Source organism: Liolophura sinensis, chromosome 6 (assembly GCF_032854445.1).
Source record: "Liolophura sinensis isolate JHLJ2023 chromosome 6, CUHK_Ljap_v2, whole genome shotgun sequence".
Taxonomy (NCBI): domain Eukaryota; kingdom Metazoa; phylum Mollusca; class Polyplacophora; order Chitonida; family Chitonidae; genus Liolophura; species Liolophura sinensis.
In genome coordinates, this window is record NC_088300.1 from 58,939,628 (window position 1) to 58,963,122 (window position 23,495).

Genomic DNA, 23,495 nt, shown 5'->3' on the forward strand with positions numbered 1-23,495 from the left:
AGATACTGGATTCGCACAGTGAAATCTCGCACAAGCGACAGTCTGACGTCACTTAAAAATTTCCCGAACAGGCAAAGCGAAATCGGTCATCGAATTTGGGGCTTTCGTGGCTTGCCCAACACTGTTGGCTTTTTTGGCCAACATGATGTCAATGGAAAGCACAATGGAGACATGTGGAACATCAGAAGATCATAGAACGGAACAGAAAAGGGTAAGTTGACTCTAAGAGCCTCCAAACGCCGAGGGTGTCGCCCGTTGTGTGTTGGCCAATGTCGCCATTTTCCTTTCGCTAATAGAGCACCAAGTGCATGATGAATAGCGTACTTGACTGCTGTTGTTAATGATGACTGTGCTGTTGTGATTACCTGTGCTAGAGTATGTATACAGTTGTCTTCAATGTGTGATTGTAGAGTTCAGATTTTGTGGGTTAATAGTGTAGAGAATTTATGATATGGATAGACTAAGTAATAATTAAGATTCATTTTCATTATTGTCAAGTATCACTATCTGAATGTTTTAAACTAAACCTAAGGTTATACGATGAGCTCACTTTTTGACACTTTTGATGACAAAGAAACTCTGTTAAGAGCTTTTTTAGCCAGACACATAAAATAAAGATCTCTCTCAAGAACAGTCCACTGATTTATTGTAAGACTAATGCAGCACGATGACCCAGGAGACTCTGGCCAGTGTGGTTACTGTAAGTTCCAGTCCAGCTCATGGTAGCTTTCTCTCCGGTCGTATGTGTGAAGGTCTACCTGCAGATGGTTGGGGGATTCCCTTGGGCTCTACGCGGCTGCCTCCTAAAATAAGGCTGTCCGCCATCTTAAAAGTGAAATATTCTTAAGTATGGTGTAAAACACCAATCAAATAAAATTTATTAACTTTGTCATTTTGACAATTTGAACTTTATTACGTCATCAGAAACAACAGTGGAAGATCAAATTTACCGCAGTAACTTCAGTTGAAAGTTAGTAGCCTGATAATGTTGTGATTCTTGAAATGGGAATTGTGCTGAATCTGTCTAGAACAGTCTAGCTAACGGTGTGACCAGCTGAGCACTGTGTAGCTGGTTAGTCACACAGACTGGCATCGAGATATCATGGATGGCAATTGTTTCATGAAGAAATCAGAGTTTGTGACATCTCTGAGAAAGTGCTAGGCTGTTTACAGTGTGGAATATGTAAAAAATGAGCTCGTTATGAGTTTTAATGTTTATTTTTATTTATTTCAGGCGGAAAGTGCAGCAGTGATAAAAAGCATATCAACACCACCCAAAGAATCCTCGCCAGAGTACATCAATGAAAGAGACATTTGTACACTTTATTTCAATGGGTGGGCTGAACAGGAGCAAGTTGCATTCATTGAGCATTTGCTCTCGCGCATGTGCCACTACCAACATGGACAAATTAACTCGTTTCTCAAACCTATGCTCCAGAGAGATTTTATTTCTGCACTTCCAGGTGAGTCTGTTGTACATACATACTAGAAAGCTTCATTAGCATTTCAGTTTGCTGTACGAAAAAACTGAGGGCATTGTGGTATTTCACTTAATATTAATAATTGTAAGACTTAAAGATTGTAAGATGTAATTGTAAGATTTTGACAGAATTTTTTGTTTAATTTCTTGCTAGGTTAATTTTGTATAAATCCCTGTCTTTTTTGTTTGACAGATTAACAAAATACAATTCCTTTCCCATCAATTTATTTTTTCTGATTACGCTCAGCAAGGACTTCCTTACCCTTAAAATGCTGCATCCTATCTGGCATTGACTACATGTAAAAAGGAATTACAGACAGAACACCCTCCAACCAAAATGCCCTCTCTATATAATGCATTGTCTTCGATGTGGGCCTACGATCAGATTGTATGGATTCTATATGTGTTATATATATATATATATATATATATATATATATATATATATATATATGGCCATTTTACAAAAACACTTTTTAAAGTTATTTCTGGACTTTAAAACTGATTGCATGTAAATATGATTGTTGTTGTATAGAGAAATGAACATGGCGATCTGTTGTGGATTTGATATTTCTGACAAAGATAGCACAGTTAGGCCTACTGATATTTGTCACATACTTCCAAAAATACCGTTGCTTACAGGGACGGGTACACAGCTTTCGGTGAATAGCCAGTGTTGTTGTTGTAGACCGTCAACTGCATACACATTGGACCTCTGACATTTAGGGAAGAGGGTGTTTTGGTAGAGTGCGTTCTTGCCAGAGTGCGTTTTGACCTGATCCATTTAAAAAATTTGTAAAATATTTGAGGCTTAATCTTTTGAGCACAACCATTTATAACTCTAATAATGCTTGTGTAATATTCTGAACATCATTGTCCAATACAGGTACTGTATCATTTGGTGTTAAAGTAAATGATAAAGGTATTTTAACTCAATTGGTCTAATCTTGCCCTTCTATTTGTAATTTGTAACATTTGAAGAATGGGATATTTAAAGGTCATTTGAATAAATAATTAATATTTTGCTTTTTATTAAATTTGATTCCTAATTCAACATAATATTTTAGTTGTCAAGGCTTTATTGAGTATTTAGGTGAATGTTCAGTGTGGTATGTCAAAAAGGTACGTAATTAATGGAACTCAAGTTTTGTATACAGGTGAAGTGTAAAAACGCAAAGGGTTGTTCATTATTGATGCCCTGTGTGTGTTAGTTTCCATAAATCACAAATTTCATGTTCCTCCTTTGTCTGTTAGAATCAGTGTTGATGTATATCATACAGAAAGTATATCAACAATTATGGAATGTAGTGGGCACTGATTTTGTATTCTTGTAAAGCAGAGTAACACAAGAGGATTGTTTAATCATGAATGCCTGTGTTTATGTTGCTGACTGTAAATTACAAAATTCCTGACATTTATAAGAATAATTGTAAATGGTGGTGTCTCAAAAATTACTGAATGTGTTGAGCACAAGTTTTACATGCATGTGAAGTAGAGTGATATGTGGGGGGAATGTTCTGTCCTAGATGCCCTGAGTTTGGGCAAATTATAGTAAAGTACAAAATTCGTGACTTGTCTTTTTTTTGTTACTTCACGTTATGCTAAATTTGAATGTTAGCATCTCTGAAATGCTTTATGTATTTAGTTTACATGTATATTATAGGCTTGGTTTATCAATTACAAACTTCAAAAAAAAATATTTGAATGCAGGTAATTCCCATGGTAACATTAATGGGCAGTTTCTAATTTTGCCAATTTGGTGAATTTATTTTTACATCGAAGTCAGGAGACCCAGGATCAAACCTTGGATCATACCGATTTTAGTTTTATTGGCTTTGTGAATGTCATTTGATTAATAGACTGATTTTGATTGATTGATATTGTATTCTGTAGTAAACACTTCTTCTCTACAAAGCCTGCATGCAAGCCTACAATATCTTGTGACTATTTTTTTTTTTTTTTAGACTTATGGATGTTCCCAATTTACGTATTTCTTGTAATCAAGAAAACTTTCATGTTGGGCAACACTTTTTGTACACAGGCCTACTTGCATGTAGGAAACCAAGAAGAGTAATAATAATCAGGTTCCTTTGTGAATTTTACCAGATTTGTCATCATTTTTCTGTTTTGTGGACTCAATCTGTGCTCCTGCAAACACATTTTTGTGTAAACCTTTCATGTAGGGCTACATTTATTATGTAAACATCTATCTAAAGAGGCTTATTGTCTCTCTAGCTACTTCACCAGATTTATGGCGTGTCAGAGTTTACCCAGTTTTTTTAACTTCATATTTTCTGGTATACAGATTGTATGTAGAAAGTTTTCCACATCTACATTAGCAGAATATGATACAATTACTCTGTGCAAGAGCCTTCAGGTGCAAATCTCTTGCATACATGGAAGCACTGGCAAGTTTGTACGCTTTTCACAGGTTTTCTTGGAAGTTGTAAATTGGACAGGTGTTCATGACCTACCTCACCAGGCTAGGTTAGTATCTGTCATGCTGACTGCTGAGAACTTATGAAGGCTTATCTTTTAAACCATTTTTACTTCTTAAAAAGAGGACTTATTTGTACCCTACATTGACTTTACCATAATTACTGGATTACTGCATAAACTTCATTGTGTGTATGTCGTGGGTTTCCCCCCGGGCTTTTACTGGTTTCCCCCCACCATAATGCTGGTTGTTGTCATATAAGTGAAATATTACTCGAGTATGTATAAGTGAGTATGGCGACACCAGTCAAATAAATAAATCCATCATTGCGTGTACAGGTATCCTCTCATGTGTAAGAAGGCCTTTGTGCTTCTTAGTTGCTTTTCAGGTTGTTTAGGAAGGAAGAAAGGCTGTTTTAAAAAAGAGGTTTTTTTTGTGTGTATAATAACATGAAGTTTCATTGAATTGCTGCATTATGATGTTCATACATTATAGTTTGACAATGCAAGGTTTTGAAGAACGTATGTTTCATACTTTTGTTCGGTTGATTCCTTATTCCAAATAATTCTGGTAAAGTGTACAAGTTCATAAATTTTATGTGAAGTGTAAAATCGTTTTGAGAGGACACTTGTTGTCAGTAAGACTGCTACATCAGGAACAGCAGCAGCAGCTTGCCTCCCGTTCTGCAGCTTCTACCTCTTAGCAGCTGTTCCTTTGGGTTTGAATGATTCACCCAGTGGACTGCATGTCAAGCCAGTATCTTATTGAGCTATTGATATTGCTCAAGGCAGGTCAGATGGATGTCAATATGGGCCATGTGTACTGGCATGTGACCCCTTGAATGGCTTTGCCTCTGCTCGCTCAAGAGCCAAGGACCCTCTGGCTTAGTCCAGAACAAACACTGGTTGTCTATAACTGCATAGGTTCATGGAGCTTTTACAAGACTTTGCTCTCAGGCTTTGTTGACAGTAAAATTTCTTCTATCACTACAGAGATAATTTCTCCATCACTTTGATCCTCTGTTTTTAAGATCTGCGAAATGGTTCTACTCTACCAAAAGCTGTACTTTGTGGTCATCATCAGGTATATTAGATATTACCATTAAGTCTGTCTGTGGCATTCATATGAGGCTGACACCTATATAGTTCAAAGCAGTTAAAACTGTGCAAATCACATTCACGTATACTAATATGACAGATCGACGTCTTCACCATGTTACACTGTAACCCAGGAACAGTTTTGTTAAACCAGTCCCTGCTGGTTGGGTCAATGTGATCACAGGGATAACGCGATATATTGCAATTATTCAGACTTGTCTAATTGACAAGGCTTGATTGATCACAGCATGCAGTCATTCTGGTAATCTTGGTAAAGCTCATCATGCATTGGTATTGTGGTAAATCAATGGGTTTGGAACAGGATAAAAGAGTAGTGTTTGACCTTGTCCACTTTGTGGTAGTCTTTGTGTTAGTTTTCAGATTTAGTAAAAAAAAATATATCCCATAACTTCTAACAGTTTTATAGTTTTTCAAAACATGACCTATTTCCTTTGAGTGATGATTTACTGGTGTGGAGTCTGTCATGTTGATTTTCAAGCAGATGATAAAGAAAAATATATGCTCTGTTGAGTAACATCTTGGATGTCTGGTTGTCACGTAACCCACATATTTATATTGTTTTACAGTCCAGGCAAAAAAAAACTTTTCTAAAATATGGTCAATGACAGAAAAATGACATTGTATGTTATTGCATTATAGTGTAAAACCAACACGATCCTAAGTTTAGTAGTTATTAGTAACAGCCTCTCATCCAAAACTGCAGAAGTGTCTGAATGATAGAAATTTCTGGTAGTTTCTTCTCAAGACTTCATTGTCACAATTTTACCAAGCAAAGACAACCTGAAAAGCATTGGACAAAAGACTTCATGATTATGTGCAATCACTCCATTTAATGTTTAATTATATACATGTAAATTAGATTTTATAGCGCTTTTCCAAGATTGTGTCTTGTTTGTACCTGCCTGTTTGCATAATATCTCAAAATTACAGGGACGTGTAGTTTTCTGTGCACATTCTTTTTTAAAATACCGAGGAGTGTGTTTGCTTGACAAGCATAGGCTTCAGTGCAGCATGTGATTGATTTGCAGTCATACAGGAAAATGTACTGTCTGTATTATCAAGGTCCAAGAATATCAACTTTGGTACTTCAAACCCCATATCCTTTTTGCCATGTTTCCACTGCTCAGATGCAGTGATGAGTTAGAAGGACCTGCTTAAAGATGCAAAATAAAGGTTTCATTTTATTCTTTTATTTAATAAAACTATGGCCAAAGAGCCAAGCTGTTCAGATTGCCTAGTTTGAAACCCTAGTTTTATTTTTGCAGCATTATTTGACATTTTTTTTTTTTTTTTTCAGCTAAGGGCCTGGATCACATAGCAGAAAGCATTTTGTCTTATTTGGATGCCAAGTCTTTATGTTCAGCTGAGCTAGTATGTAAGGAGTGGTACCGAGTGATATCAGAGGGAATGCTGTGGAAGAAGCTGATAGAGAGGATGGTCAGGACAGATAACTTATGGCGAGGACTGGCTGAGAGAAGAGGATGGTAAGACATGTCTTGAGCTTTTGTCAGCTGTACTGTTTACTGGCTCTGCCAGACAGGCTTAGCCTGAATGAAATGTTTACATAAGGATTTATCTAAACAGTGAGCTTGTTTAAGTTGGCTAATGCTGTTAAGCAGTTCAGAAATCTTGTCAAAGAATTTCAGGTATTTTGTTGTGTTTTATAATATGTGAACAATTTTCCTTTTTTGGACATATACTTACGTGACATTAAACCATAATCGTTCACTCTGACATTCTGCTTATTATATGAACTTTTGTTTGTCTGTATGATTTTTTGTTTTATAATGATATATCTAACATTATGTCAGAGTAATGTTTAATTTCTTTTCTACCTGTATTTGATGATTTTGGGCTTTTCCTTATACATATACTTTTATTGTGCTTTGTTTTATAGGGGACAATATTTATTTAAGCCAAAACAAGGAGAAGTGCCAAAGGATCACAAGTTCTACAGAGCTCTCTATCCACAAATCATTCAAGATATAGATGTAAGATTGAGTCCAGGTTGATGTCATATTGTACATGTATTTAAACCAGTATTTCATCAAGTAATATGTTGTTTGAAATTTTATATTTAAGTTATCTACTTTGAGAAACAACATCTGAAGATACATCCTGCAGAATATTTTGTCATTAAGATTGTCTTTTGCTCATTCACAAGATAGCATACCAAACTAGAGGTTTTTTCATTCTTGTAGAGAATAGAAAATAACTGGCGGACTGGCCGGCATACATTGCAGCGGATTCACTGTCGAAGTGAAACCAGTAAAGGAGTGTACTGTTTACAGTATGATGATACAAAAATTGTCAGTGGTTTGAGAGACAATACAATAAAGGTAAGTGACATGTATGGGTATTTATTTTATTTGCTCGTGGACTCCAAATTTGGCAATTTTCTTGTCTTAATATGTGGTATAAAGCTGATGTGTGACCATGCTCAGAAAATTAATGCAGTGTATATGTTAAGAAAAGTGGAAAAGGCATTTTGTTATGAACCAAATCAATCCAATAGTTGACAGAAATAACAGCAAATAATCCTTGGTGTGTTTTTAGATCTGGGACCGAAACTCGTTGGAGTGTGTGCAGGTGTTGACAGGTCATACTGGCTCAGTCCTCTGTTTGCAGTATGATGAAAATATCATCATATCAGGCTCGAGTGATTCCACAGTCAGGTCAGTTGATATCACACTGTAGAGAAATCAGTCCAGACATGTAATTCATGTACAGCTAGAATAACTGTGAAAATATATTTGACTTTCACCAATTGGTAAGATATCAGGATATCAGGCTTGTAGGAACACACAGTGTGAAGCCTGGTCATATTATCGATATATTCAGTAGTACCTTGTTAAATGTCAGATAAATAATTGTTGTTCATGTCTAAAATTAACATTTATAAAATTTCATTAACATTGTAAAATTTCATTTATTAAATTTTAATGATTGCCAAGATTATGGTTTAAGTGATATTTTTTATAGGTTTAGTCCTCTTAACTAGTAATGCTTGGTAGTTGAAATTAGCATGTCAATTTACTAGTGATCAGTATTTGATAGTATTTGTTGCTACACACTATTTTACATTGTAAGCGGTTGGTGTGCTGGTGCATGGCAATAACCAAGGAGCCTTTCACCAATGCGGCTGCTGTGAGTTCAAGCCCAGCGCATGCTGGCTTCCTCTCCATCTGTATGTAGGCAGGGCTCCCAGGAACCTGCAGATGGTCATTGGTTTCCGTGAGCTCTGCACGGTTTTCTCTCACCATAATTCTGGTCACGGTTACATAACTGAGATAATCTCTGTACAACATAAAACACCAACCAAGTAAATATATGAATAAATTTACATTGTAAATGGTTACCATGGTATCAAATATTTGCAAAATGTTGAGGTATTAGTAAAGCATTGTTTCACTGTATAGAAATAAAATGCAAAATTTTCTTTTTGTATATTAATAATGCATACACATTAGTTGGTTTTCTGAAATCCATCTGCTGATAATTCTGGTAAAATAAAATCTACACTTTTGGTGAATAATAATTTTATGTTTCTCTTCAGGGAACCTCTGTTGTAGCTTTCAAATTTTCCCCAAAACTTTGGTAGAGATTTTCTTCATACATTTGTATGTTGTTTGATGTTTTGAATTGTGAATTCCATGCTGATAATTTACGTTTTTCTATGTAGGGTTTGGAATGTTAGGAGTGGAGAAATGCTGAATACACTCATCCATCACTGTGAGGCTGTTCTCCATCTGAGGTTCAATGATGGCATTATGGTCACCTGTTCAAAGGTAGAATATCATTGTTAAAACATGAGCTTTTATTATAAATGCTAATCATTATCCAAATTCTGAACTGTTGTATAGTGAAGCCTAATACAAAGGTTTGGAGATAGGATATTTCGACAACAGAGTGATGTCACTTTGTAATATGTCATCACTTTACGGCACAGTCATGCCAGTCTTTTAATTTTAACATGGGATGGTATATAGAATGTAGAAAACTAATGATAAAAGATAAGAATGATGTTCTGAATTAAGTTTTTTGGTTGGTTTGAGTTCCCAATATTTAAAAAATAATGATGTTCTGCCATTTCATTGAGCTGAACACAATCACCATCATGTTAAAAGATAGGCAGGTAACACTACTATGCCATAAAGTGGAGACGTCATTTTGTACTGAGATGTCATTCTGTTGTCGTAATGGTGCAACTCGAAAACTGAGTATTAAGAGTACTGTCCGTTAAATCAATATTTATTATCCATTAATTCATGTCCTGTCTGTCGTATATCTAGTATGTTATTTTGCCTACTCCAGGACCGGTCAATAGCAGTATGGGACATGCAATCTCCAACAGACATCAACCTACGCAGAGTCCTAGTGGGTCACAGAGCTGCCGTCAATGTTGTGGACTTTGACGATAAATACATTGTGTCTGCCTCTGGTGACAGAACGATAAAGGTGAGCTGATCAATGCTGCTTTTTAAGTAAGCATTATGAATTATGAATGTTACAGGAATAGACAAAGCTGTCTTGTGTATTAGCAGATGTAATGAATGTGTGGTGTGTGTTGCAGGTTTGGAGCACATCATCCTGCGAATTTGTGAGGACTTTAAATGGACACAAGCGTGGTATTGCTTGCCTACAATATAGGGATAGACTTGTGGTCAGTGGAAGCTCAGACAACACTATTCGGTAAGAATTTAGTTTTGCATTGGCAAAGAAACACTTACCTCATAACATGTATAATGTGAAAAAGTAGAGTATTAAGTTGCATTGACCGAGAAACACCTACCACATACAACAGTATAATGTGGAAAAATGGAGTGAATGACCTAAAATTTTGCCCATGACTAAGCTGCATATTTTGCCAGATTTTGAAAGTTCTGTTATCTGGAAAGGTGTTTTGAGGTTTGATTAGAAGGTAGGATGATATTCTACTGGAAAAGTGTAAGTTGTATCACCAAATGTAATATTTTAGTGGCATTTATGACACTAAAAATGCAATTTTCATGCAGAAACTTTAGGCCACTTACTGAAAATTTACTGTAAGGTAGGTTGTTTTTACATTTGTTTTTTACATCTTGGGAGTTGTTTTGCATCGAAATGTGTGTAATGTGGTTAAATACGGAACCTTGGTTATTTTTTTTTTTTTTTTTCAATATATGTACCTAATATTTTATCCATGACCACGTGTCCCAATTTCTCTGATTGTGAGAGTTTTGTTAATATTAGGAAAGTTTGTTGATATTTTATTGTAAAAAGTTGTAACACCAAAGGTAATATTTTATTATCTTTATGGGTGAAAAGAGTTGTCAAAATCTACTTTACAGGTTAAAACCTTTATCACCTGTAAAGATGAATGAACAAAGAAGACAGTAATTTTATTATAGCCACCTTCTCTTTACTTCAGATTGTGGGACATTGAATGTGGGGCATGTCTGAGAGTATTGGAAGGTCATGAGGAACTAGTCCGCTGTATAAGATTTGACAATAAGAGAATAGTCAGTGGTGCATATGATGGGTAAGATGAATGATTAAACAGTACAATTGCATATTAACTGTCATACACCAGTTAATGTCTCATGTTTTCAGAAGTTACTAGTATGCTTTAATCAACAAAAACAGCTGTGTAACTGTAAAATATTAAAGGATACAGCTGAGCTGATGAAGTTTACAGGCAAAAAAGACCAGAATTAGACCAGATCATTGGTTTATGTCTTCGTAAAATGTAACAGGAAAAAAAACTTTGTATCATAGAAGGGTTTACAGTTGTTGTAAGAAGTAATCTTGTTCAATTTGCAGAAAAATAAAGGTGTGGGATCTTGCTGCGGCATTGGATCCAAGAGCACCAGCTGGAACCTTGTGTTTAAGAACCCTAGTGGTAAGTATTTGTATGATCCTAATTACATACTTGCCTTTAACAACTAACCACTCTTTGCATGTTCATAATCATATCATTGTTTGCATTACTCAAGTATGTTTTTATGTTCGTCTTGATAAATCGCTAGCTTTATAAAATATGTTCATGCACTAAGCTGCTTGTTTTTGTTTGTTTTTTTTTTGCTTCATTTTCTTGATTATATTTTATGCGTTATTCATAATATACATATATATATATATATATATATAGAACAGCCACTAACCTGTTTTAAGACCTTCATGTTAATGGACTTTGATGAAGTCTTGATCAAGTGTACTATGAAGAGATGTCTTAATCCACTCTAGCTTATAAGTTCTTGTTGAAAATTGTTTACCATTTACAAGTACTTGGTTGTACTCCTTACACAAATGATATTACTACATTTGTAATGGCATTTTACTGACAAATACTAACAGCGATCAAAATTTCTTTAATTAAAAAAGTAACTTTAAATTGAAACTTTAAAATAAATGTGTAATTGTTCGTTAGTCAAACTGGTATAATTAAATAGAAGAAAACATATTTTAAAAAAACAAATTTAATATTAGACGGTTTGATATTTATCTACAGTTACTTCACATTTCTATCTTTCTAAACATGTAAACAATTTCTTTTGTGAGATTGGACTTTTAACTTGAAGATACTAAAGAAAAATCATTATGTCACTAAATTTTTAAGACCTGTTTTAAAATTAAAATTTGCTGTTTATCATTTGCCTTGTATGACATTAATATATGTATGCAGTGGTGCTCATCACTCGTAGTTAAGGAATGATTGTGCTGAGTGCCACTGTACCTGCCTGATGTATTAATCGTTTATTTTTTGTTTTTTTGTTAATTTTTCTAGTTTGACTTACAGGAGCATACTGGCCGAGTCTTCAGACTCCAATTTGACGAGTTTCAAATTGTCAGCAGCTCCCACGACGACACTATTCTTATTTGGGATTTTCTCAATGTTCCTGTGCCCGAGGGCTCCTCTCGCTCCCCCTCAAGAACGTACACATACGTGTCTAAATGAGGTGCACCTACCCCCTCCTAATATGGAGTTCTTAAGTTCCAAGCACTGCATGGCTACATAAAAACTTCTCCACCTTCTCTGGACTTTTAAGTGCTATGACACTGTGCTCAACTTGTGCTGACCACTACCGCATCCAGCTGTCAGGTACCTAGTGCAATGGGCAGAATTTGATTCAGCCCTAGAGAAAATTTCAAGCTCAGTGGACAGTATGGTGGACTGACACTCGTGCTCTGTATCAAGCCTGACGTGCTGTTATACAGGAAGGACAGATCCTGATCACTTCTGTTACAAGTAGATTTCTTCTTTTGGGTTTGCAGCTCTTGCAGTGTGTAGGGTGCATTAAGTGCTTATCATGTACATGTACTTTACAAGATGTGGAAGGATTGTTTAAAAAATAATTAAATAAAAAAAAAATGTGTAACTGACGTATGTCCCATTACGGAATGATATTTAATGTGTATATATGCACAGGTATGTAAGTATTTTCAGATGTTGTCTGGAATTTCTGAATGGGCAGTCCCTGCACAAGAGTAGCCTTGTAGTTTGATGAATTCTTAGTCTATAAGATTGAAATCCCCAGTATCTCACATTATCATTTCTTGTCATGCTGCAGTTTGTGAAAAGTGCGGGGAATAAACTTTAAATGTGTTTTTCATGGAGACTTACAGGACAATGCAAGCGTTCCAGCAATTTTCACATTATCGTCCATTCTTCACTTCAATATTAAGAAGTTAATCAACTACAAAGGCCAAATTTGCTGGTAGGTAGTTCTTTGTAGATCACATTTTCCATTGTGAACATTTGTGCTCTTTTCTGTGTAATAATATAAGCAACAGGCTTGAAATATTGTATCTGTCACTATCATGTTGCTGGCAGGTACCCAGAATGATTTCTGCCTGTATGATCTTGTAGCAAATCACTGCTTCTGTAGTTAGGATTACATACACTGTATTACTGGATGAATACTTTCAGGTGTGTTTAAATGAAATGTAAATTCACCATGATATTTTGTTTCTTAGAGCTGTGTTCTTACGTGGATCAATTTTACACATCTTTAGGTTAGGCAGAAATGCTGAAGACATGTCATAGACAGCTGTGGAAAGCTTGACATTTGCAGATAGTAGTTGTAAACTTGTAGTTCACTCAGTTCAGGATTTGATTATTTGTTGTCAAAAATTGATTACATGTCTTTTATTATTGTGAAAATTAAAATCACCAAAGTCAAGAGTTCCACTATTCCAATTATTGTATTATCAACAGATTATTATATGTACATAGTAAATAAATTAGTCTGTTTATTGTTATTTGTTATCCATAGGTCTGTGTTTAAGTTAAGTATGGTATGACATTGAATGTTTAAACCCAGCAGTTTCAATTGTACTATATCCCTTTCTTTGTGGCCTGTTGCATTGATCTCTGTTTATTTTGTCACATTAAGGTGTAAAATAGTGCATGTGTGAACATTCAATCTTGCTTTCAATTTTCATATTTATTGATGTGTATTTAGTTGTTTATATGGGAAAGTGTGGCATGTAGACAAATTGGGGATTCTGGTAGTCACATTCTTTTCTGTTCCTTGTTCATTTTCCATCCATCATCGCCAAGTCATGTCCTCAGGTCATGTCATTCAGTTGCTGGTTATCAATCCTTGCCCATGCCTCTCATTGTGGAAATCATTTGACATTAAATCTGTTAAAAACTAGACTGCCTAGAATTGTCTGTCATGAGATATTAGTGCACTTGTATACAGATAACTGAGAAGTACATGTACTACATAAATGAGAAAGCAAGGATTTGTTATCCAGAAGAAATTTGAAAGAAGAACCTAGATCTACTGTGTTGTGTGCATATAGGCTACACTGCTCCCTGAGTTACCACTTTCTGATATCTTGGAGCACTAAATTATAGATTTCCATGAAGTGAATGATACCTGTGTATCACATATTTAAGGTGATGGCTGTCAAATTATGTTAAGCTTATACTTGATTTGCAGCCAATGTACTTCTTACTGGAGTCTGAATGTCTAAATTAGTGTTCAGTGGCCAGTGTAGTTGGAAAACTCTGAAACTTTGGTACTGTGTGTTGTGAATTTTACATAATTCAAGTGTTAGTATGCTTTCAGTTTAAGGACAAAAAAGAAATTATCAGCAATTCAAATGCTGACTAAAAGGTAAAATATAACTGGTTTAAAAACACATCTTCTGTTTGCATTTTCGGTGTAACTTTTCAGTCACAAGTGAGATTAAATTTGATGACAGTTGACTTAAATTCAGTATTGTCTTACAAATTTATTCAAGCTAATTGGTGCACAAATTATTTCATGTCCTGTTGGTCAAGTCAATACTTTTCATCTTGTATTCCCAAAGGAGTGCATATAGATTCTGCTGCGGACGTTTAGTTTGATCTGTCATGAACTGAATAAAGTATGTGATATGCTTTGACATTAAATGCTGTATAGGCCATTGTATAATTGCATTCATTGTTTTATGTCAACTTAATAGGAAAAGATTTTTAGCAATCTGTATGAAAATTTACAACAGCAACCCTTTCTTTATTGAGATCTGAGACCACTCCTAACCCAAGCATGGTCAGTCACTGCATACCAGTTTAACTTGGTAAACAGGGTGGCTTTTCTATAACTTGGTATTTTGCCAAATATCATTGCATGCTATTTCTTCCCATGCAGTCTCGTAAGCAAAGCTTTTCTGAATAAATCTGTATATCTCATCCTATATGTTTGTGTTAAGTATCTGTAGTGTTAAAATATGCTACCAGGGGCAAAATATTGCAAGGCTTCAGAACAAACTGAGTAGCCTATTTAGATAATGTCAAGGTTGCACTTCCTGGATCCTGTTTTCTATCGTCTGGGTCTCCTGATGTCAGATATCCACAATTTCGTTTTGAACATATCTTAGTTTATGCCCAACAATAAAAGGCTTAAATAACCGTTATCAAACAGTGAGTCATATGAATGAAAAATTCTAAAGTATGATGTTAAACCCCAAGCACTCAGTCACTAAAACAGTGAATGTGTACAAAATATATAAAACCACAAGTAATTAAAATTAATCTAATTATGTTCAAAGACAATGGCATGGACTAAAGCATGCACATTTTTATATTTCTCATACATGTATAGACTATCACGTTAACACGTGTGTTCCTGAAGGGCCCCCCCCCCCCCACTTTCCACTGTGCTTTTGAAAATATTTTATATCATTAAACAGCTGAAGAAATTTAACTGACATAAACTGTAAATTTTGAATGATTAATTTGACATCGTTATTGTTCGAAATTTCCAAAATTGTGGGTAGGGTGCCTTGGAGGGTTGCACAATGCTTGTTTAGTGTCATAGTCTGCATCATTAAGTTTGAAATTTAGAAAGTTCTACATGTTCTTGTCCATGCCGTTGTCTTTATGCATGACATGATTATGCCAAATAATTACAAACGATTTAATCCGTGTATATCCCTGAAATGGTCTGTATATTCAATGTGTTCTGGGGATTATTTTGATGGGTTGGTTGTGCTGTGTAAAACAGGGACAAAGATACAGTCAAATACAGATGGACACATTTTCTGACCAAACAGGATACCCTTAAAGTACCAGTACTTTACACTGTACTTACACCGAAAGTGCAAGTTGCATAACAAGTTTCATAAAAAATTAAAAAATACTATACTGCTTTCGTCTGCTTCGCCAGAGGTGTAGAGATTAGATACAGCAAGAAACAGAACTGTTATTAACAATTTTTGCCCTTAAAGTCTCGCCGACAAATACAGATTTACAGGCCGAATGGCGAGAAATATTTAACGGCGCAACCACAGTTAATGTACATCCATGTACGTGTATAAATTTTCTTCACGTTACGGTATGCGGCTATGAGTAATGAGTATATCAAAGTGGAGAAATGCAATAATACTCAACACTAGATAATCTCTGCCCTTTAACTGTGACACATTATTATTAATTGAATTTAAACGAAAGTGAGATGGACTGAGCATGAATATGTCTGGATATCAGAAGATGTGTATGTCTCCAGAGTTCCCTCCCTTACCAACAGGTGGGTGGGCGTCGAAGCCAGCACGATCGCAGGACCACCATAGAAGGGCTGCCACTGTACAAACAAGTAGGCCTACACGGTTGTACAAGTTGGAGATGGTGTGTGCCTTTATAATACATACACTGTTGCCGGGAACTTGTAGAGTTCTATATTCACGGAGATTTGCCGTCGAATTCAGCTGTCAAGTTGAGTTTGTAAAAGAAGATGCCACCGCCAGGAAAATGTCGTCAACTGACATTCGGCAGCGAGAGAAACGTACTGTTGAAAGAATCGCGGCGACTGTTCACTCTGAGTATCAGTTCAGGCGAGCGGTAGCTGGTAGCTTTGTGGAAGATGATATGCAGAGATTTAACAACGAGGAATCTCTTCCTGATTTCGAGTACGGAATTATTCGACTACCCGCAGGCAAATTTTTTCAAGACGACAAATCGGCTGTGTGGTTAGGGGCAGGTAACTCTGGGTTTACCATGGTTTGTGACAAGGGAGAGAATTTGATGATGGCTGAAAGTGTGTTAAAACTAGTGGTACGTTTTCTTCAGGAGCATACCAGAATCCTTGGCCAACAAACAGAAAACTTGCTCAAGTGCGACAGAATTACCATGGTTGTGGAACAATTTTTGCCCAACGGTATTCTGTTATTCATGAACCATAGGGTCATCAGGCAGATGGAAAAAGAGCTTGAAACACTTATGAAAGGATGATCTAAAATCAACCATCAAGTGACTTTAAATTGTGTATTTTTTTTTTGTATTTTGTAAGTGTTTAATTCCATTCAGAACATTCATATGTTGATGATAAATTCTGCATAACTCAGTTCATGTCAATTATTGAGATCAAAATTGTAATATCCATACATGAAAAATGTTTATATACGCCTGCATGTATATTCTCCGACCATCATAATATATAAATTTGTACGCTTTTTCTGGTGCCAAGGGCTTTAAGTTATTCTAGTTTTGAAGTTGGTGGTATCTGGATTTAATTTTCAGACATGGATGGAACGAATTGATGTGCCTGAATTTTGAGACTGGGGTCTACTCTCAGCCAGCTGTCGCTATTGACCAGCAACTGTTTCGATACTTAATTTGTCCTCATTTATGCTCAGAAAAGCCCGTCTTCCGGGCCCATCCTTCCTCTTGTATTGCGAACCCATTTACATAGCAGTCTGATTTACTAAATTAACATATGTCCTTGACAAATAGCCCATAATTAAGTTCCGATCTGTCGAAGCTCACGCACTTCAAATGATGTACATAATAACTGACTTCGTTCAGTGGCATTTAGAGGTTGAATTGGATAACATAACAACTTTATGAATCACAGCTTCTATTTATTCAGTGGGTGATGTTTTGGTTAAATGTCTATATGCACCTATATGACTTTGTATATTCACCTCCCATCTTGATAAAGGATAACATAAAAAATATAGCTTTTATGCTTTATAACAGTTTTAAGTACCTACACCGATACATCGCTCACTGAATAAATAGATCCATATATGTGTTATGTTACATAATGATTTCCTTGGTCATCATACACTATCCGCCTAAAAAGGATGGGCAATAAACCTGATGCATAATGGCGTCACTACGTGGAAACCTTGTCCGCCTGTAAGATGACGATTTGTGGGCGTCAAGAAAACAATATGGTCAATTCAGTTATACCTCAGTCGCCATTGCGTGGGAAAAACTACCACATTGTCCAGGGGTAAAATATAATTGTATGCATGCCACGACTGCATGATCGACGATGCTCCATATACAGGTAGATCTTTGGTGGGTTGTCATAAACTTTCATAAATTGTCATAAAAACTGTCATAAATTTTCGAAATTGGTCTGCGATTTACTATTGACCAGGAACGCCCATTATGGCTTACCATAGATACATACTCATAACTGCTGCCACGCTTAGATTCGGATTTTTTGAATACAAAACCATATTATTGTTTTTACTGGCGTCCAAGTAGATCCCTTTGCTGATCACAGCTGTGTGTAGGCCCCTACATTTGTCCTAAGTTCTGGAAATCCAAATTTGGCATTTTTAGGCTTACACACCTGCATGCATATAGCAACAGAAACGCGAGGATTGGAAGCTTACAGCTGGGTTTAAAGAAAGATTAAGTCCTAAAAGTAAAACCGGACAATTCAAATATATACAGTTCATCCTACCTATAAGATCGGTTGGTCATGTTCTTAGCTTACAGCTTCCACATTGTATTTTTAAAAGCTACGCTGGGAAGTATAAACAGATTTCAGATCTAATTTTATGGGGGCTTTCTGTACAATTTATGCCACCATGCGGTAAATGTGTTAAACATATTTCCGGTTATCTGAAAGACCAGCGCTTCCGAGACCCATACAGGCGACCCCTGGACTTTGGCCTATATAGGACTGAGATAGCACACATGTATATATATGTCCTCACACTCAACATGGTAGAATTATACAATGTTATGGACAGAGAAAAGGGAAAACTTGCATTTTAACTGGAAAAGTTTTGCTGCATCAAGACCCTAAAACACCGAAAGGCCAGTTTATCCCTCTTTCCTACCATGATATGGCGACATGCCCTCGTTTTACTTCCATACTTTCAGTCAATGCCATACACCTTAGCATCCACTCCCCTTTCACTGACATAATCAGTAATATCTGTATAAGTATGGCCAATCACCAAGACTAAGGTTTATAAATCATATGGAGATAAACTTTAAGGTGTGTAGATGTCCAATTTGAACTTATAGACTGAGAATACGCCAATTTGAAGTCTGTGTCAGATAGAATACTACTAAACACTCGTCAAGCGAAATACTTTATTTTTCTTAGAAGATTTTTTAACGAAGTAAATTTCCTTTGAATTTCCTATTCTACTATGAAGCGGCCACTCATCATTCATTACTTTGATATCTCTGACTTCGACTCCATGGTGTCCCCGACCATATATAATGCCGACCGTCGTCGTATAAGTGAAATATTCTTGAGTATACGGCGCACAACACCCATCAAATAAATGTATAAATACATGGTGTCGCTTGGCGTCGAAGTTTGTAATAGAACATGTAACAGTACAACATAAGTAGATCTAAGTTCCACTTAAAACGTTTCTTCATAGTTCTTCACAAAACATTGCCTTGATGGCGATGAAATTTATCATGTAGATTCAGCTGTAATGTACAAAGCTTGCTGAAGATGACAAAATACGTAGAACAGCAATTCAAAAACTTGAAATAAAAAATCCTTGCCCTACTCAGTACGGTAGGCCTACAGACCTCGTTGCTGCAGACATATATTTCCACAAGCCATGCATATATATAGAGTCTTCAGGCAGAAATATTGTGCAGGTGAGGAACAGAGCCTTACAGACTGAAGAAGTGCACGAAAACACACCGAGAAAAACTCATGAAGAACTTTTTTCCTGTTGATAAGAAATGAAATTCCAAATGACTGCCCTTGGTTGATCTGACATCCGGGATTGAGAGGTTCATGAACTCCATGATTGAGAGGTTCATGAACTCCATGTGCATTGCCAAATGCAAAGCGTCTATTTAAAAGCTTGTTCAGGCAACAGTTGGAGAGTAAGTTGTGTGGGTCACTTCACAGTTTTTGGGATGAGAAGAGAAAGATTCTTCTCTAACCACATAGTCTGTCAGTAGAAGAAACACCTGCAAGAAACAGCTTGGGATTTACTCCAGGAGGCCCATATTATATGGTAACCTTTGAATACGCTCTCTCAGATCAAAGGGGGCAACGTTTTTAAGCTCACAATAGCACAATCACAGTTTTTGCCATGTATTATTGTTTTATTATTCCATCAGCTTCTTTCAAATGTTGACAATACTGTACAGATGGATAGAAGCAAGAACAGACTTATGATTTTCTACCGAAGGCCGATTACAAACTGTAAACCCTTCTTCCTAGATCAAAAAGAAGCCCTTTATAAAGGCACGAATTTATTACTACAATTCTAGTAAGTAATCTCCATTTCTGGTCTATAAGTTATACGCAGTGAAACCATATTTTCAATACGATAGAAACAGTAAAATATTCCAATAAAAAAGTAGGAACGTTTATTCCTTTCCATGACAGAAAATATTAAGGAGAATGTTACCATATACGCATACACACCATAAAACAATATTGTAGTGCATCGTGTATGTATATGTAAACGCTGTATATAGTGCATTACGCAAACCTCATGTACTTTTATGTGTAAGGGTTTAACACCGACGTATCGGTGTTTGTTGTGTAACCCGATACCGCTGAACATTGCTTCGTACCGAGCCAAATCCCGAGAATGCGTAACATTCGAGGGATTTGACGAGGTACGAAACAAGGTTCAGCGGTATCGGGCTACACAACCAACACCAAGCCGAAGGTGTTAAAATCTATTCTATCCCCCCCCCCCCGCCCCCAAAGAAGAAAATGTGACAAAAACTGCAATTTTTCAGGCTGCCATTCTGTTTTACTCCCTCCACAGAGGTCATGCATTTTAGACCACACAACGGCAAGCTTAGGCCATAGCAGTTGACCTAGATACGGCAAAGCTGCGTATATATGACGTATTGTCTTATTGTTGCGTGACGTACAAATGTAAAAGTTTAGTGTACATGTATTATTACGTCATAGCGCTGAGCTCAGATCGGAACGTCCTGAAACAAATATTTCTCTCTCAACGTAATGGCGTCTGTGTGTAAAATATTAAAAATTGTAAAAACAAAAGAGATGTCTATAAACTGCACAAAATAACACTTTTATCACTGAATTAAATTTCCATAGTTCACCTTTATGCAAATTCAGAAGCAAATCTAACCATTAAAACAAAGAAGTAAACCAACTTAAAATCTTTTATTTGTAGACATAAACAACATGAAATGATATTGCTCGGGGAGGTCAACGTACCGGTCAGTGTGTTGCGTGACACACTCGATGTTGTTTGAAAGATCATCTCTATTTAATATGTATATTTGCACACGGCCCGCAACTAACAGTGGCGTAAAATTTCCGCCCAGCCTAGAACACAGCATCAGAATCTCCACTCTGTCATTCTTCGATTTGTCTATACTGAATAACACCCATGTAACGAAACATGGTGTCAGAACTGACTCGAACTCTCTCTACTTTCGTATGAGATATTTCTATAGCGAATTTAACTGGTAAACTTGGTTCTAACTTCTGCTGGTGTTTGCGGTCAGCGCATCGGTATGTACACAAGCTCTTGGCAGTCTTGCTACTGAATTTACATGTATAAATCTCCTGGGGCGTACTACTACAGTTGTACAGACTTCATGGACTTTGTGACAGTGTGATTCATGCTGTTTGCTACGCTTGTCACCATACACAAACCGATCTGTTTCCAAGTTCCTGTGTTTGTGTTTACCTTGTTAAAACGGTAAATAACCGCCATAAACTTTTCTAAACTCTTCCTGTTACTATTGCTACTTTTGCGATCCCAACCACTGCTCTCATACAATAATCCATCAGTAAAATTTTAAAACTGTGGAAGCCCAGAAGGACCTCCGTGTGTGACACTTTTGGAAATTACCGATACTTTTTGCCACCACTATGTGCTGAAATTTTGTGACTGATCTACTTCTACGGAAGTCAGGACTGACCATATTGACACACCGAAAAAAAAAAACAAAAAACGCAATGAGTGAAGAGGAACCAGGCTTAGTGGGGGTTCTCCACGACTGGGGATGAGGAGTGTTCCTCTCCGAAAAAACTACAAGTTAATGGAAATTTGAAAGCTAATTGGACAAAATGGAAACAGGTTTGGGATTCCTATAAAATTGCTACTGCACTGACAGAACAGCCTGCCAAGTACCTTGTTTCCACATTTGCCACTGACCTGACGCGCTTGATGTCTACAATGGCCTCCCTTTTCAGTCAGATGAAGAGATAGGCAATATGGAACAGGTTTTCACTCTTATGGCAACTCACTGTCTCGTTAAAACTAATGTTATCTACGAGAGATACGTATTCAATAAAAGATCTCAGCTGCAGAAAGAGAATATCGACGCTTACGCCACTCAACTTAGGACTTAACTTAGGGCTCTCAATCCTGCAACTTTGGAACTCTACAAAGTGATCTGATGGGGGACAGAATTGTGTGTGGGTTTTGGACAATGGAATCAGAAAGAAATTGCTCAAGGAACCAAAGCTAACTCTGAACCATTGTATCGACATATGCCGATCTGCAGAAACTACAACGACTCAAGTCAAACTTATGTCAGAGAATGCCGATATTCATGCGGTGGCCAAAAGCACCACACAACAACGTCACAAGTCTTCTAAGTCGAAACAAATTTCGACCCCACCTGTCCTCAATTTTAACTATAAGTTCTGTGGAATGAAACATGAACTAAACAGGGCAAAATGTCCAGCCTGTGGCAAAAAATGCTCGAAATGTGGCCAAATCTCACACTTTGCCTCCAAGCGTCCGTCGAAAAAAGCTACCAGAGATAAAAAAAAAAAAACAATATGTACACACAGTTGACACATCAGAATATGAACCATACTCTGACAGTATTCTTACCGTGGGAAGTGTGAACTCTCTTACTGACAAGGTCTTTGCTACTCTTTTCCTTGGAGCTGAGAAAATTAAGTTTCAAACTGACTCTGGTGCTACGTGCAATGTTATTTCTCGTGCGGATCATCCCACTGAGGCATCAATTGACAATTTCCCAGTCGAACTGTATGTACAACAAAATAAGCCTCGAAGCTTAGGAAAAACCAAACTGACACTGAGAAATCCCAAGAACAATAAGAAGTACAAAGTACACTTTGTTGAACAAAACATAACACCTCTCTTTGGCGTGCAAGATGCTCAACAAATGCAACTAATGAAAATTCTGCATGAGAGCATATTGATTGCTCTTCCTTTTGACACCTGTAGCTCTGCAACTAATGCCCTTTCTAGCTTCCACTGTCCTAGCTTCAGCTGTGTCCTCAACTGCCAACCAACCTCTTGTGGGCTTACTTTCCAAACCCCTAACAAAGGACTTTATTCTTTCAACTTTCACAGAGGTGTTTTCTGATTATGTTGGACTTTTAGAAGGCAAGGAGCACTTGGAAAATGATAAATCGGTGCCCTAAGTAGACAAAAAATCTTCTCGAAATCTGATGTGTGTCATGGATTTTGACATGTTCCTGTAGCCACAGAGTCAAGCTACCTCACCACATTTGCGGATCGTTACCGCTGGCTAAGACTTCCTTTTGGAATTTCCCCATCTCCTGAAATCGCCCAATGAAGGCTGGGTGAAGCGCTTCAAATCTTACCTGAGACTCTCCTTGTGGCTGACGACATACTACTGGTGAAGGTGACCATGTTGGAAACTAAGATGAATGTTTCCTACAGTTCATGCATCGTTGTAAGGAAAAGAACATTAAACTCATTGCTGATAAACTTGAGCTATAGACTGAGGAAGTGCCATTCATTGGACGCATACTTACTTCCACTGGAC

The 23,495-nt window shown here is 36.7% G+C and overlaps 2 protein-coding genes across 2 annotated transcripts; both read left to right on the forward strand.

The window, feature by feature from the left end:
• Positions 1–70: 70 nt before the first annotated feature.
• LOC135469183 (F-box/WD repeat-containing protein 1A-like) lies at positions 71–14,699 on the forward strand. Its single transcript, XM_064747726.1, has 12 exons — positions 71–211; positions 1,235–1,463; positions 6,333–6,519; positions 6,933–7,026; positions 7,237–7,374; positions 7,592–7,710; positions 8,718–8,823; positions 9,350–9,493; positions 9,609–9,727; positions 10,446–10,556; positions 10,838–10,916; positions 11,802–14,699. The coding sequence occupies exons 1-12, from the start codon at positions 143–145 to the stop codon at positions 11,970–11,972; spliced, it is 1,566 nt and encodes a 521-aa protein (XP_064603796.1). The 5' UTR covers positions 71–142; the 3' UTR covers positions 11,973–14,699.
• A 1,229-nt stretch (positions 14,700–15,928) lies between these two features.
• LOC135469025 (AP-5 complex subunit sigma-1-like) lies at positions 15,929–16,988 on the forward strand. Its single transcript, XM_064747542.1, has one exon. It carries the CDS (start codon positions 15,975–15,977, stop codon positions 16,734–16,736), a length of 762 nt encoding a protein of 253 aa, XP_064603612.1. The 5' UTR covers positions 15,929–15,974; the 3' UTR covers positions 16,737–16,988.
• The last annotated feature ends 6,507 nt before the right edge of the window (positions 16,989–23,495 follow it).

Excerpts from the sequence above, each read along its gene's own strand:
- LOC135469183 (XM_064747726.1), top strand. The coding sequence starts at position 143 with ATGATGTCAATGGAAAGCACAATGGAGACATGTGGAACATCAGAAGAT. Across the intron at positions 212-1,234 it reads ATAGAACGGAACAGAAAAGG|GCGGAAAGTGCAGCAGTGAT; the intron begins GTAAGTTGACTC and ends TATTTATTTCAG. Across the intron at positions 7,711-8,717 it reads TCGAGTGATTCCACAGTCAG|GGTTTGGAATGTTAGGAGTG; the intron begins GTCAGTTGATAT and ends TTTTCTATGTAG.
- LOC135469025 (XM_064747542.1), top strand. The coding sequence starts at position 15,975 with ATGAATATGTCTGGATATCAGAAGATGTGTATGTCTCCAGAGTTCCCT.